Below are 15,765 nucleotides of genomic sequence, written 5' to 3'. Positions count from 1 at the left end.
GAACTTGATTAGATGTGATTTTAAACTGGAGCGGTACTTTCACTGAGAATGATTCACTTCCTAAAAGTAACGATGGGAAAATCTGGAAAGATCAGATAGGGCAGGTCACAGTTGCGTCGGTTGGCTAAAGTGGCACTCTCTTCCTGCCCCCTCCTCTCAGATGTGTGTGTGAAGTGGATCAGATCAGTGATGGTCGGCGTTGTTATGGTAACCTGATGGAGCGCATCATGGAGCTGGACCGGAGCGGCAGCTGGAGAGGAAACTTTACTGGAGCCATTTCCATGTTCGGTAAAAATAACCAGCAAAAATACCCTCTGAGAAATGCCCGCAGTTCTTTTTTGAACTATGGCAGGGTTTCCTGTTAAAACAAGATATCAGCACCTCAGAGTGTTTCAAGCTAACTGACAGGATATGACTTAAAGTGAGGCGTGGTGGTGATATCAGCTTTTTTAAAAATAATAAAAACATGAGTCTGTGTCCCGATTATCCTGCAAGGTAATTTATATGAGTCATGCTGGTTTTTGTACGTTCTTTGGTGTTGCTATCCTTTTACCGCACCTTTCCTTTGACCTTTGGGGTGTGTGTGTGTGTGTGTGTGTGTGTGTTTCAGAGGCAGGCTGTCCACGTCTGCTGAATTATAACGGACCCTTCACAGCTTTCATCCCCCTGCTGAAATCACCTCTGCCTGTAGGTCACCTGCTTGTCTGAATTTTATTTTAATGATCTCCTCCAGCACAGGAAGCTCCTGAGGGATGAAGCCATAGATTTGAAAAGCTTAATCTGCACCTTAAACAAATCTCTGGTGCTGCCTTCTTTGATCTGTGCAAAATTAGGGAAAAAAGTAGTTCATGCATTTATTACTTCTAAGAAGAGATTAAATTTCTGCCATGTTAGTATCTCTTCATTGACTCAGTGATAAATGCAATATAAATCCTTTTCCTCACATACAGTTACAAATTATCAGGCCCCTTCATACATTAAAGACCTCAGTACCATATTATCCCCGTAGAGCACTTTTCTCTGAGACTGCGGGCTTAGTTGTTGTTCCTAGAGTTTCCAAAAGTAGAATGGGAGGCAGAGCCTTCATCTCTCGGGCTCCTCCTCAGAGACTCACTCAGAGGCTGCTCACAGACTCACATGATCTCAAATTACATCTAGCATACCTAATAATTAGAAACTAACTGATCAGTAAATACAAAAAATACAAAAACCTGGTCTTCTAAACCAAAATGTCTCTGCAGGACTTAAATCAGGAGACGATATGTAAAAACCACCTGATCCTGGGTCAGTACCTCTACAAGGATCTGACTGGTCGAGACTTCAACCTGTACGGAGGATCCAAGCTGAGGACCAAAGAAAACAAGGTAACACTGCTTCTCCAGACTCCAGCTAGACGCCGTTCAAGCTAGACAGCAAAGAAAAAATGAAAGGTGTAAGCCTGGTTCTTGCCTTTGGAAATTATTTTTGGTGGAGACATTTGACAAAGCCACGGAAGCAGCCACTGTTATTCACAAGCATAAGGTCAAAATTTCCTGGAGCTTTTAGTTCAGGTCCAGCATGCTGTTGTCTGGAAACTCAACAAGACTGGAGTGTTTGATATTTATCAGTCACAACAAGACTTTTTCCTAAAAATCAATCATTGCCTCCCACCTTACACAAACCCACACTGTATCAGAAAATTATTTTTGCAAGTTTGACATCACATGGTGATGTGACCTTTGAAAGTTTACCCAAAATGCACCCAAATTAAGTTTTTCTCTGTTACTCTCATAATCACATAGACATTAAAATCCTGCAGATTTTCTGTTGAAACTATTCTATATCCATTAATGAGATTTTTTCTTTAAATTGTGACAAGTGGAGTGATGTTGCAGAGCTCAAATTTCTGTCCGTATAATATAACCAAGCAGGAGAACAGATGTTGACACACAATTCCAGTGATTTGAAGTAAGTGTGATTTTCACTTAAACTACAAAGTGAAACTATTAAGAATCTCTTTCATGGGTCAAGACAGGAGCCCAGCATATTTTTTATTTAACTGAAGTTTAATGCAGATTTCACACATAAGAGCCCCCGGCTCTCTTCTCTGGGACACAGCAGTGTCCCAGAGAAAAAAACCATCACACACCATTGTGTTTAAAATCAGCACTTCCAACAGTGTTATCATCATCGTGTTCTGTCACCCGTCGCCTCAACACTTCTCTATCGTAACATGCTGGCATAACTCGCTGGTGATGGAGACTGGTTATTGAATGAAAATTATTTTTATTTACCAACTGAGTGTGTCCATTACACTCAGTTACATACAATTTATATATCTTCAAATCACAACCCACACAGTTTATTAGATTTTTTTCATTATTAAACGTCTTGTTAAACCAAACCAAACAATCTGTTAAGTAACACGTGGATCTCAACACATCATTAAATCACAGCAGAAATTATTTGACAGAAATTATGTTAGGTGAGATTTATGAGGATATTATCTTCAGAATTACGTGACACGCTCTTTTTTTGCAATAATTCTCTCATTTTGTGTCATTCCTTTACTTTTTCTTTAGTTTTAAGTTTAATAAATTTCTTAATTACTCAAAGTCTGAGTAATAGTGGTAAACAACTATATAAACCTTGCTGTGAAGTGTCAGCAAGGTTGTGGATTTAAACACCAACATTTAAAAACATTGTGAATTTAAAAATAAAAGCATAGTGTAACCCTGTAACTCAGGGTTTTCCCTTCACATTTTAAGTTTCTTTCCCAAAGCCGAAGTGAAGTCACGAGCATTGTGAAACATTATTTTGAGGGCTGCGTTTCATATACTCAGGCATCTTAAACATTCTTGTTCATGAAGAAGTCAGAAAAATACCCCACATGTTTCTGTCACAGGCAGCAGGAGGTGACTGTGTGTAGAGTGAATACTGGACCCAAATGCAGACCAAAAAACGGAGCGTAAAAAGGTAACTCGAATAATAAAAAAGCGAGCCCTTTTATTCTGGCTGATAACATGAGTACAAAAAACATGGTAAAGCAGTGGTGTCCAAACCCAGGCCTTGAGGGCCGGTGTCCTGCAGGTTTTAGATGTGTCCTTGATCCATCACAGCTGATTTAAATGGCTAAATGACCTCTTCAACATGTCTTGTTCTCCAGAGGCCTGGTAATGAACGAATCATTTGATTCAGGTATGTAGACCCAGGGTGATATCTAAAACCTGAGGGACACCGGCCCTCGAGGCCTGGAGCTGGCCAAGCCTGCAGTAAAGTGAACAGGAACGAAAACTAAACTAAAACCTAAACTGGAAGAAACTGAACTACGACAACTGCAACGAAAGACATGAACATGATTCGGGGCAGGAGCATGCGAAAAGCGAGGAAAAAACAGGAACATGGAACATGAGCATGACCTGAGCTGAATCATGAAATACCTTGGCGTGACATGACATCGTGAAAGTAACACAGACAACCTGACAAAGACTGAATGAAGATACACAGGATGAGGGAAGTGGAGACGTGGGGAAACAGCTGACACAAAGGAACATAATGACACCACAGGGGAAGTAAAACAAAACACATTGAACATGGAGACAGCTGACTCTTCAAAATAAAACAGGAAACACTGAGAGACGTAAACATGAGACACAGGGGTGAAGACAAAAGGGGAATCTAATGAACAACGAACTATAACAGGGCAACTAAGCTAAATGAGACCATATTTCTACAAAACAACCATAAATCCCGACCTAAATGTTCCATTGTAGACTATCGAGTAGCTTTTAATTTTATGTATATTGAGGTACAAATAAAACCAATAAAGATATGAGAGTACTTCATCACCATTGCAGCAGTCTTTTATATTCACCAGATTGCACACTTGTCTAATATTTGCGCCGTTAATATTAAAGTTGCGCTATGTTCCTAAACAGTTAACACATTTTGTCTCACAGTTTTGTAATTATTTCCCAACTTTATCATGATATGCATCACCCTAAGTGTTCTTTTCCACTGTCACAGTGACCTTCACTGGTAAAATCTTCACTGGCTGAGGATTCTCAGTGTAAATGTAAGGAAACAGGGTGTCAGAGAAGCTGTGTGTGAAGGTGTGCATGTGGGTATTAGTGTCGAGATCAGAGAACGACAACTTTCCTCTGTCAAAGTCAAGATGGACTCTGATCCTCCGCACTTCCTTCTTCACTGCTAGATCCTTCTCAGTGTCTGGTGATGAAAATGCTGAGAATTTACCATTAGAGAACAAAATTCTCCACAGTCCTGACTGAAGGCGCCCGCTGACCTGGGAGTACTCGCTCAACACGCCCAGTTCCCAGTCCTTGTTGTTTCCAACATCGACATCCCACTCATGTGTCCCTGAGTTGAAGCCTTTAGAGCCGAGAACAGAGCAGGAGAACTTGGTTCTCTCCGGGTTTTTGGGAAGCTGTTTCCGCTCTCCTGATTTCACGCTGCTCAGATTATCGAATACAACAAGTTCTGGGTCGGCAGTGTTTGGATCAAGAATCACAGGACTGTAGAAGACCTTCTCTTTCATTTTGTTCCAGACGTTGAAGGTCAGGTTGCCCAGGTGTTTGACTACATCTATGAGCACTCCTGAAGCCAGCTCTGGATCTTGCAGCAGGGGGTGCTGCTGGGCTTTTTTAACTGCAGCCTTGTAGTTTTGCAGGAATGAGATGTCTTCAGCTTTGAGCTCCCTCTCTGTGGCTCTGATTGTGCTAGAAAGAGCTGCTGTTTCTCTGCTCAGACTCTCAATCTTCTCCTTCATTATCTTAGTCTTCTGCACCTCATCCTCCTTCAGGTTAGCAATCCTCACCTTCTCTTCATCGTGCAAAAACTGGTGAAGATTCTTAAACTGCTCCTTAATCTCCCTCTCTGTGCTTTGGGCTTGGACTTTGATGTGTTTCACTATTTGATCATAGTTTCCTTTAACATCTTCAAAGACTTGCAGTTTCTCCTTTAAGGGCTTCAGGGATTTCTGGAGCTCCTCTTTGAGATCCTGTGCAGCCTCATCGATGGGTCTGAATCTGTGGTTGCTATGCATTTTCGAGTCTCGACAGATCACACATATTGGCTGCTGGTGGTCCAGACAGAAGATTTTGAGTTTCTCAGAGTGCAGACTGCAGAGTGACTCAAACCCTTCTGAAACTCTCTCGCCTCTGTCGCCTCTCTCGCTTCTCTCCGCTACAAAGGCCTCGCACAGGTTCTTTAATGCCAAATTACGAGGGGGATCACTCTTTGAAGATCTTCTCTTGCAGCACGGACAATCATATGTTTTCTTCCCACTCCACCATTTTTGGAGGCAGTCTTTGCAGAAGCTGTGGCTGCATGACAGCACAACAGGGTCTTTGAAGACTTCATGGCAGACAGGACATAAGAAATCCTCTTCTGATCTGAGCGACATTTTGCCTGTGAATGAAGCTGAAAACACAGCAAAAAATAAAAGTGAAGTCAGTCAGTCCGGAAGATTCTCTGACAGTTGCTTTCACTTTCTGTCACAGCACTTTCAGATCATAAAGTAGAGCAAACTGCAGCAGTTGGCAGGAATTGCAAGTATTCCTATTTTCCAGTTATCCCAGTGTTCACAGTGCTCCCTCACGGAGCTGTCTTCATTAGTTGGAAGTGATATTTTACGGTGTGATTAGAATCCTTACCGTCTGTCTCTGTGTATGCTTCTCCTTTCAGGAAGACAAAAACAATAAGCAGCATTTCCTGCTTGACTGCATGGCCTCACACAGTGGGCGGAGCTTTCTCTCATGCGTCTCTATCACACTAGTTGTATTTTTGTTCAACAGTATTTCATGTATGATGAAAGTACATCATGACAGATCTTTAACATGGTAAATAAAATGATAACTAGTCAGGAGTCACAAAGTAGATTCAGAGACAGTTCTGTCACAGATCACCATTTCTGCAGAATATAACACGAGCACTTATCTCTGGCAGTCAGATACAGAAGAGCTCAGGGCTCCTGCTTTATCTGCACGTCTGGGCTGTCCGTCCGTGGAAAGTGTGCCAAAGGTTGCAATGCTCTCAAAGGTGCACAAAGTATCCTAAGAGTGAAGCAAGGGTCTCATTCCTTCATTTATTCAATTTATAACTATGCAAGGTTAGAGTTGCTCATTTTTACATCTGTAACTCTGGGGAAAAAACACTAAACCTTGAGAATCGATTTCCTCCAATTTACAAAGTGCTTTAACAGTACTTACGCCTGTTTTTTTTCCCATCACAGGCCCCCTACACCCATAGGTCAAAGCTTTACTGGACTCTTGTTTGTGAAAAATAAGAAACAAAGAGATAGTTTCATAACTTTGTCACTCTATAACTAAAGAGAGACGAGCCGGCCGCTATCAGTCTGAAGCAACATACACTATAAATGTGTCAATTTAAAGATTGACAAACTAAGCTACCAGTTTATCTTGTCAATTGTTCTTTATTAAGCATCTTTGTAACTCCAGACAGAGGTGGATAGAAGCAGGTAAACAGACTAATTTTCTCAGTGTTTAAGTCTGTTGACCCAGTGGTTGGCTTTTAACCTGCAGAGGGTTTCTTTCTAATTACAGCAGTAAAATTGCAGCTGTCAAGTCTAGAACAGTGTTTCTTTCACTCCACCTGCGTTCACCGTCCCAGGTACAGTGCAGGCTCTTTGCCATGTGTCACAAAGGAGAGGAGGAGATCAGCCATAAACTACAACAGCCTCATTTTCACTGCTGTTGCATTATGCTGTTGCACCACCACCACAATACTAGTAATTTTCTCATTGTTACACCAATCTTAAAGGCTTCCTGTAATGTGTAAAGGATGTGACTGGTGGAAACAGTTCACCAGAATCTATTTTTAATGCTTAATGCTGGCTACATTTAGCATCCTTTGTGGTACAATGACAGATGAAGCTGTAAAAAAAGTGTTAACTTTTTTAAAAATATAGGATGTTGTATGTTTGTTGAGGGAAAAAAGTGTAGTCCATGTAAACCTGCTTGAACCTGGATTCTTGTTTTCATAACATGCACAGGCTTTTTAAAGAAAGTCTTTTTTTTTGTTGTCTTACTCTTGTTTTAGAGGTTCATCCTACTGGACAACCCCAGAAAACTGTACTCTGTCATCCAGCAAGACCTGCCGGCATCCAATGGGATCATTCACATCATAGACCAGCCCATCACAACCACTGACTCCTCCCCTCGTGATGAACAGGTAAGTAAATACACAAATTATGGAAAACTCCCTGAAAACACCAAAAAAAGAAACAGAAAAAAGCTTAAACAACAGCTGAGTGAAAAACATTAAAACACTGCAGTTATTTTTTTCCTTTACAGTACAGCACAATATGAAACTTGATGTCTTCTTCTTGTGTTAAGTTTGCTGATTTGACAGTTGGAGAGATTCTGACTAAGGATGACAAGTACAACCGCTTCCTTTCTTTGGTCGATGTAAGTATGTGTGTGACTATGCACCCTCACGTTTGTCTCCTTCCTTTATTTGACAGCATGCTGAAATAGTTTTACTTTAATAAAAGATAAGATAAGATAAGATAACCTTTATTAGTCCCATATGTGGGAAATTTGTTTTGTCACAGCAGGAAGTGGACAGTGCAAAAGTTATGAAGCAAAAATTAGAATAAAATAAAATAAGAATAAATACAGTACACAAATAAGTAAAACAAATAACACTTACAATTTAAACATTTTAAACAATTCAAATGTATCATACAAACTGGATTTGCTGGGAGTTTATTCACAATTGTGCCACATTTAATGCCAAATTGTTTTATTTTGTGCCTGTTGTGGGGATGAGTTCTAATTTATTTGGATTTCCGGGTGGAAATGTTAACAGAATGAGCATGTATACACATGGTCTGCAAGTCTTTGATGTGTTTCTTTGAGATGCTTTTGGTAGAATTTTTGGTAGTTTTCCTCACTGAAATGAATCGGCTGCTTCAGTGTTGAAGGCATTCTTCGTGAATCACTTCCAAAACTTTCCAGCAACACATTTTTGCTTTTGCAGCCTCTAGCTTTCATAAATTGTCTTTTATCTTTAAAATCGTGCTGAAAATAACTACTGCCTTTGTTTGTATTGGCATCATTAATGAAATTGGTATATAATTTTTTCTAAATATCACATATTTAATATCATGTCACATTTGACCTCTGACCTCACTTTTACATTTCATAGCTGCCATTCTCTCAATGATATAACAGTGTATTTTATCTGTAAAGAAAGTATTGCCAATAGATAGAGAGAGTGAGCTGCCTAGTAATATAGTAGTTATTTACTAATCAATATCTGCATAATCTTTATGTATTTAAAGTAAACATCTGCCATAGTACCCTAAAGTAAATACTGCAGGAGTGACATGCTCACTAGAGTGAGCTGCACTCTCAGAGTGCTTTTGTTTCTTTTTTCACTGTGTGAATTTTTTCTTTTCCTTCCTCTCTGCCCTTAATTCCCTTTTAAGGGTTTTTAATGACATTCGTTTAACTCTGGACTCTGGCAGCCCTGCTGCCGTCTTGTTGTTGGACAGCAGCCTTTGACACGGTGGACCATGATATCCTGCTATCACGGCTGGAATCATATGCTGGCCTAAAAGGGTCTGCCCTCCAGTGGTTTTGGTCCTGTTTATCTGGAAGGACTTTTTATGTCAACCTGGACCCCCGCAGCTCCCAAATAGTCCCTCTTAATTATAGTGTACCTCAAGGCTCTATTTTGGGTCCTCCTTGTTTGCACTGTATATGTTGCCACTGGGGTCTATTTTCTCTAGCTACAATCTTTAATTCACTGTTTTGCAGATGACTTGCAGATCGATCTGCCTTTAAAAGCAGGGACAGACTGACTTCAGCTATTATTACGCTGCCTTGATGACATTAAACAGTGGATGTCTTTAAATTTTTTAAAATTAAATGAAAACAAAACAGAATTTGTCATTTTTGGTAACTTCATTAGTAATCACACTGACACTTCTCTGGGCCCCTTATCTTCCTGTTGTAAGACAAATGTAAAAAAAAACCCTAGTTGTGTACCTTGATGGTTCCTTCAAACTGTGTAGGCAGGTGAGCGCAGTGCTCCAATCCAGCTTTTTTCATTTAAGACAGCTAGCCAAGGTTAAGCCATACCTTCCAGCTAATGTCTTTGAATGTGTTATTCATCTGTTCATTACTTGCAGACTGGACTACTGCAATTCTTTGTACTTTGGTTTGGACCAGGCCTCTCTTTATTGTCTCCAGTTTGTCCAAAATGCAGCTGCTTGTCTGCTAACTGGCACTAAACGGAAGGAGCATGTAACCCCAGTTTTGGCCTCTCAACACTGGCTTCCTGTTCCTTACAGGATCTAATTTAAACTCTTACTTTTTGTTTTTAATTCACTTAACAGCTTAGCCCATCTCTTGTGGTGACAGAGCCTTCTCTGTGGCAGGTCCCAGGCTTTGGAATAGTCTTCCTCTTAATATTAGATCTGCACAAACAGTTGAACATTTTAAATCGTTACTAAAGACATTTTTATGGTCTGGCTTTTAACACACTTTGACCTAAACATTTTGGTTTTAACACCATTAGTTGTTATTGTTGTTTTAGTTGTTTTTTATGACATATTTCATCTGCTTATTTGTTTTTTCTATATTTTACTGCATCATTGTTTTTGCATTTTATTTATTTTAGTGGCATTTTACATTGTTAAGCACTTTGTGCAGCATGGACTGTTTGGAAATGTGCTTTATAAATAAACCTGACCTTGACCTTGATTGCTTCCACCTGTTGTAAGCTGTATTTCTCATTAGTATTTAGTTTTCTGTGTATACAGTCCTGTGTTTCCTTTTGTCCTTGCTAAGTCATCTGCAAATATCTTTCTCTGTATAACCTGTTCATTTACTTGGAGAGGGTCCTTTTGCTTTTGTTTTGGATTATCACTTTCTTTATGTTTTTTTGTATTCTTGTGTTCATTTCAGGTTGTTCTTTTTTTTACATTAGGTCCTCCACACCACAGTTATGACACTTCTTTTCCCCATTTTTTCAAAAAACCAAGGTCACAGAAAGATTAGTAGTGGAAGTCCTTATGACACAGTTTTTTTTAAGAGGTTTAATTTAATTTAAACCCAATTTACAGTGCAGCCTAATACCACCAGCTTCATTCTTTTTTAACTTATACTCCAGGAGCTCTGGCTAAACTCATAGCGTCACATGAGCCATGCTCGTGGACGATTGTGGCTCAAGAGTTGGCAGTTCGTCTTGTAATCGGAAGGTTGCCGGTTCGAGTCCCGGCTCCGACAGTCTCGGTCGTTGTGTCCTTGGGCAAGACACTTCACCCGCTGCCTGGTGGTGGTGCCAGTGTCCGGCAGCCTCGCCTCTGTCAGTGCGCCCCAGGGTGGCTGTGGCAACAATCTAGCTTGCTTTCACCAGTGTGAATGGGTGGATGACTGAATGTGTAAAGCGCTTTGGGGTCCTTAGGGACTAGTAAAGCGCTATACAAATACAGGCCATTTACATTTGATGTAAATGTCAACTTCTCTCAAGCTTTCCTCGTTTTGTGGAAGATATTTTAAATTTCATGAGGTGTCAGATATCATTGTGTAAGTGAGTGACAGGTCTTTTATTACAGAGCCATGCTGTAACTACCTGCAGAATCTGGTCTGGCATTCCTGCTGAAGTATGCACGACCTCGCTAAAAAGGATTCTGTGAAGTCCCCAGATTCTTTTTTTTTTATTGTACTTTGGCGATTCCTTAATTTAAAGGCGCATTTAAGTTAAAAAAAAAAAAGTTAATTTCATCATTTGACATATTGTCCTTGTGCTCCTTAAATGTGTGGATTAAGTTATTTTCAAATTAGTTATATTTACACAGCTTCCCCACTTTAAGAAACGCAATTTTAAAATAACACATCAGATTTTTTATGTGTAGCATGTCTAACACTGTGGCTCTTGAGCAATACATTACAATTTATATTATGTAATGTATTCTACACAGACTATAAACTGATGAGAATGCAGATCATTTAGTTAAACATTTTCAGCTTCAGACTTTTGGGATGTATCATGTACATACATATTTGATAACATGAGCATATTGAACCACTGTAAGAAGGTTTTTGTTTCAAATCAGCCTACCTCTCAGTTTGAATCTCCAAGCAACTATTTTTGTATTTTCATAAAATGATGGTAAATGCCTGTAAAACTGGCTTGTTTTGTTTGCGTGAAATCAATGAGTTTTTTCCCCCAAAATTTATACAAATTTAAATGAAACTTCTCTGACTTGAACTCAGGGAGGCATGACTTTGCAAGTGATTAATTCTGTATTCAGTCTGGCACTGAGGCTTAAAGGAAATCTGTGCTAAATCCTCATCTGTTAATCAGATATGTGTTTTTCTGTAGAACTGTGGGGCGCCGCCACCGCTGCGGGGGCCAGGACCCCTCACTGTGTTCGTCCCCACCAACCAGGCTGTGGACCGATCCCGAGATGGCAGCATCCTGTACATGCTGAATGACGTAAGACCTCAGGGAGTCACTTCTTATGACACTTTTCATCTCTTTATGATTAGTGTAGACAACACATGCTGAGTTTTTTTTAATTATCAACAAATCAAATGAGAAGACCAAACACTTTGTGACTCTGTCCCAAACTTAATTCTTACTGATAATATTCATCTTGAAGTAACCCAGATATGTTCAGTTTTGTTATTTTCTAAAGCACAATTGGCCATATTAGAGATTGTGTTTTTAATATATATTTTTTTCCAGGCCAAATATAAACTTCAGGAACTCCTCAGACACCACGTTTTCTCCCAGGCTGCGGTGAGCTCTCATCCTAACTCCCCAATCCTTTTATCAGAGTCATTTATTTACCTTTCACTTGTTGCCTTTTCTTTTCTTTTTGCCTTTTACCCATTGGTGAACACAGATGAAGAAAGACTTAGCTCCACACTTTTATTCTTAGCTTTGCATTGCTCACAGTTCAAAATAGTCCTTATTTATCTTGTTCTGGGCCTTGGTGCCACCAAGAAACAAGCATTTTTTTTATTGGCCATCAGGCAGTGACACTTTCAGGTCACGTCAGTGAAAACATGAAGCTAATTTTGCAAATTATGTTTATTATTAGAGTCCGAAAGGAGGATTATCCAGGATAATCTCACTGACTAACGATGTGTCAGTGAAGCCAGTGTGTGGTGTAATTGACTAGTATTTCTGGAGCAGTAACATTTAACCCTTGTATGGTGTTCGGGTCTGTGAGACCCATGCCATTTAGAGGCCGTTGCCCCTTTAGGTAGCATATACCATCAAAACCTGCAAAATATGGTATAAGGATATGTACACTTGATTAGAACTGATTTTATTTTTTTTTTATAACATTTTATTGACAAAAAACGAGAAGCACATTAATTCATAAATGTGATCGAACAAAGGTAAAAGGAAAAAATTAACCATGTTTGCTGTTCACATGGCTCGTAATTGGGATAAAGTAAACATCTGTTGAGTAATTTAACATAAAATTGTTTGATAGTGTTAATTGGAAAGCCAAAACTCTAGCGGGTCCACCAGACCCATGAACACTGGCTGAGTAACAAAAATACGAACACCATACAAGGGTTAAATGTCTGTTCAACTAGTTGCACACATCATTAGCAGCTACGTCCCTCCATTCATACTGTCTGTTTGTAACAAGGACTCATTTCCTTAAATATAAGGAAGCATAGACCCTGTTAGCTCTCCCCCAGGAGATTGTCCGATCAACTGGGAAAACAGGCAGCAATTTTTCACACCAGCTTGTTAATCAGCCAAAGACCCAGACAGAGTTTTAATTCATTTGAAAGCCTGACTCTTAGCCTTGTACAACCTAACTGGAAAACTGAAAAACCTGTCTTATTTGATATCGTCTATCGTCCACCTGGGCCTTATTAGAGTTTCTGTCTGATTTCTTAGAGTGTTTATCTGACTCAGTTCTCAGCTCAGATAAAATAATTATTGGGGGTGATTTTAGCATCCATGTAGATGCTAAAAATGACAGCCTCAACACGGCATTTAATCTATTATTAGACTCAAGTGGCTTCTTTCAAAACCCACCTACCACTTTCTACACACTCTAGATCTTGTTCTGACACATGAACAAGATATGAACTTTATCTATTAATGAAGCCAGATAACACACACCAATTAGTTAAACTGCAAGAATTCTTAAAGACATAAAGACCTTGATGACCAAAAAATTTCTGCTTATAAATTCAGATAAAAGTGAGGTTATCGTATACAGTCTAAAAAATTGTAGAAATGTGGTATTTAGACAGATGCTTACTCTGGATGGGATTACCATTACCTGTGAGGAATCTTGGAGTTTTTTTTGACCAAGTTATTTTCCTGAATGCACATATTAAACAAATATGTAGGACTACTGTCTTCCATTTGTGCAATATCTCCAAAATTAGAAACATCCTGTCTCAGAGTGACGCTGAAAAGCTAGCTTATGCATTTATTACTTCCAGGCTGGACTACTGTCATTTGTTATTATTGGGATGTCCTAAAAATTCCCAGAAAACCCTTCAGTTGATCCAAAATGCTGCAGCAAGAGTACTGACAGGGACTAGACAGAGAGAGCATATTTCTCCTGTATTGGCTTCCCTTCATTGGCTCCCTGTTAAATGCAGAATCAAATTCAAAATCCTGCTCCTCACATACAAGTTCTTGAATAATCAGGATCCATCTTATCTTAATGACCTCAAAGTATCGTATCACCCCATTAGAGCTCTTCACTCTCAGACTGTGGGCTTGTGATTCCCAGGGTATTTAAAAATAGAATGGGAGGCAGAGCCTTCAGCTTTCAGGCCCCTCTTCTGTGGGACCAGCTTCCAGTTTGGATTCGGGTTACAGATGGAAGAAGTGGCTTGGGTGAGGGAACTCTGAATAAGCGGTAGAAAATGGATCGGTGGATGTTCAATATGAGCGCCAACCACTGCAACAGAATAAGTATGAAAGGAAATAAAGAAAAGCCAGACATGTAACCTTTTAATTTTATCACATGAGTTATTAAGATATTCTTTAATCACATTTCTGCTTGTAAAAGTGTAAACTCCTCACATTTATTGACCCTTAGCCACACTACTGATCAGGGCACTAGAAATATAAACGTCTAATATTCTTTGTTCACGGTTGAAAAATTAGATTGGTTATGATTTTTTTTCTGTCTGTAGCTGACAGTTGATGATCTGAGCACACTCTCTCGGATTCAGACGATGGCAAATCAGATGGTCAAAATCGTTGCATCTGAGGACGTAAGTATAGTTCATTGGTACTTAACAATGCGTGTCACAGTTTAATTTCCACCATTTGTACGACACACATTAGCAGATGACTTAAACACTAGCTGTCCTCCACTTCTCTGTCCTGCAGGGCGGGATCGTATTGGGTGAGAAGAGCATCCGTTTGATGAGCACCAACATTGTGGCATCCAATGGAATCATACATATGATTGACGGGCTGCTGTACCCGCCCTCCATCCTTCCCATCCTGCCTCACCGCTGTGATGTTGTTGACAGCAAGATCACTGTGGTGAGAAAGACACACACACACACCTACACACACACACACACACACACACACACACACACAGAGTCTGAATCAGTTTTGTTCTGGGGGCGAGGGGTAATTAAAACGGGTGTCAGCAGATTCTAAAGATGTTAGCACATGTGTTACAGCAACGCTTTCACTATCCATCAGTTTTTCTATATTGGTTCTTTCTTTCACACAGTGTAACTTAACCTTTTGCCTTGAGTCTGGTTGACAGTTTGCAGATGTAAATGAATACCAGAACTCATCTGTTTTTAAGAAACTAAAACATCAATTTCTCCTACGAAATCAAATTTTTGTCAAAATGAACATTGAAGTGTATCATTTAGAAATAGGCCATGCTTGCATTTTTGCAAACAGAGTTTCTTGTTGGTGAAATAGCTGGTGTCACTACTGCTGCATGTCATTGTATTTTAAACTGCGATGAAGGAGAAACAACAATGGTAGCACTGTCCTGACTTTGAAGAGCATTTTTGCCTGTTTTTTGGAGATGAAGCCATCATTGAAAAGATTCTCTCAATGACATTTTTGTCCGTTTATAATACTCAATGAATTTTAATGGCAGGACATCTCCTGTAGAAATGGAAATATCATAGATAGAGCTGGGCGATATGACCTCAAACCACAATCACAATTAACTGAACATTTGACCTTAATTTTGGTTAAAGAATAATTATTATTACACACTTGACTAAAGGAAGGCACACACATATACAATAAGGGAAAAAATTATTCGATCCTCTGCTGAATTTGTAAGTTTACTCAAGTTCAAAGAAATGAACAGTCTTAGTCTGGAGAGAGACAGTATATCAACCAAAAAGACATAGAAAATACATAAAATAAAACCTACAAATTGATTTTTGTGTCACTTTGTGGAATAAGTATTTGATCCCTAAACGAAACATGACTTAGTGCTTGGTGGAGAAACCTTTGCAGTAAGACGTTTATTGTAGTTAATCACCAGGTTTGCACACCTCTCAGGAGAGTTTTTTATTATGTTGATTACAGGTTCTAAATATGGGCTTTTATTCATTTCCTATTAATTTCCCAGCTCTAATCATAGCCTTCCTTTCAGCAGGTTTGACGTTTTCAGTAGAGCAGGATTAACTCTTTTAGTGCATATTAATGTGTTTGAATCAATGGATTTAAAAAAAAAACAACAGACAACAACACCCAATGATGGCACGTATTACTTCTGCCTTAAATATTAAAGTTTCATTTTTGTGTGTT

At 39.3% G+C, this 15,765-nt stretch overlaps 2 protein-coding genes across 2 annotated transcripts in view; one reads left to right on the top strand and one right to left on the bottom strand.

The window, feature by feature from the left end:
• The window catches only part of stab1 (stabilin 1), a 166,746-nt gene that overhangs the window by 15,804 nt on the left and 135,177 nt on the right, over positions 1 to 15,765 (top strand). The window contains exons 10-18 of the mRNA XM_039612026.1: positions 161 to 288; positions 611 to 687; positions 1,242 to 1,364; positions 7,057 to 7,188; positions 7,353 to 7,424; positions 11,353 to 11,466; positions 11,719 to 11,772; positions 14,160 to 14,240; positions 14,359 to 14,517. Coding sequence (XP_039467960.1) covers positions 161 to 288; positions 611 to 687; positions 1,242 to 1,364; positions 7,057 to 7,188; positions 7,353 to 7,424; positions 11,353 to 11,466; positions 11,719 to 11,772; positions 14,160 to 14,240; positions 14,359 to 14,517 — 940 coding nt within the window. The remainder of the gene's footprint in view (positions 1 to 160; positions 289 to 610; positions 688 to 1,241; positions 1,365 to 7,056; positions 7,189 to 7,352; positions 7,425 to 11,352; positions 11,467 to 11,718; positions 11,773 to 14,159; positions 14,241 to 14,358; positions 14,518 to 15,765) is intronic.
• On the bottom strand, positions 2,966 to 5,809 carry LOC116313716 (tripartite motif-containing protein 35-like). Its single transcript, XM_031731491.2, has 2 exons — positions 5,652 to 5,809; positions 2,966 to 5,418 (listed from the first exon to the last, which is right to left on the bottom strand). The coding sequence occupies exons 1-2, from the start codon at positions 5,704 to 5,706 to the stop codon at positions 3,980 to 3,982; spliced, it is 1,494 nt and encodes a 497-aa protein (XP_031587351.2). The 5' UTR covers positions 5,707 to 5,809; the 3' UTR covers positions 2,966 to 3,979.

The sequence above is a fragment of the Oreochromis aureus genome, linkage group 5 (genome assembly GCF_013358895.1).
Source record: "Oreochromis aureus strain Israel breed Guangdong linkage group 5, ZZ_aureus, whole genome shotgun sequence".
NCBI lineage: Eukaryota > Metazoa > Chordata > Actinopteri > Cichliformes > Cichlidae > Oreochromis > Oreochromis aureus.
The sequence above is the reverse complement of the archived record's forward strand: the minus strand, read 5'-3'. Positions and strand labels throughout refer to the sequence as shown.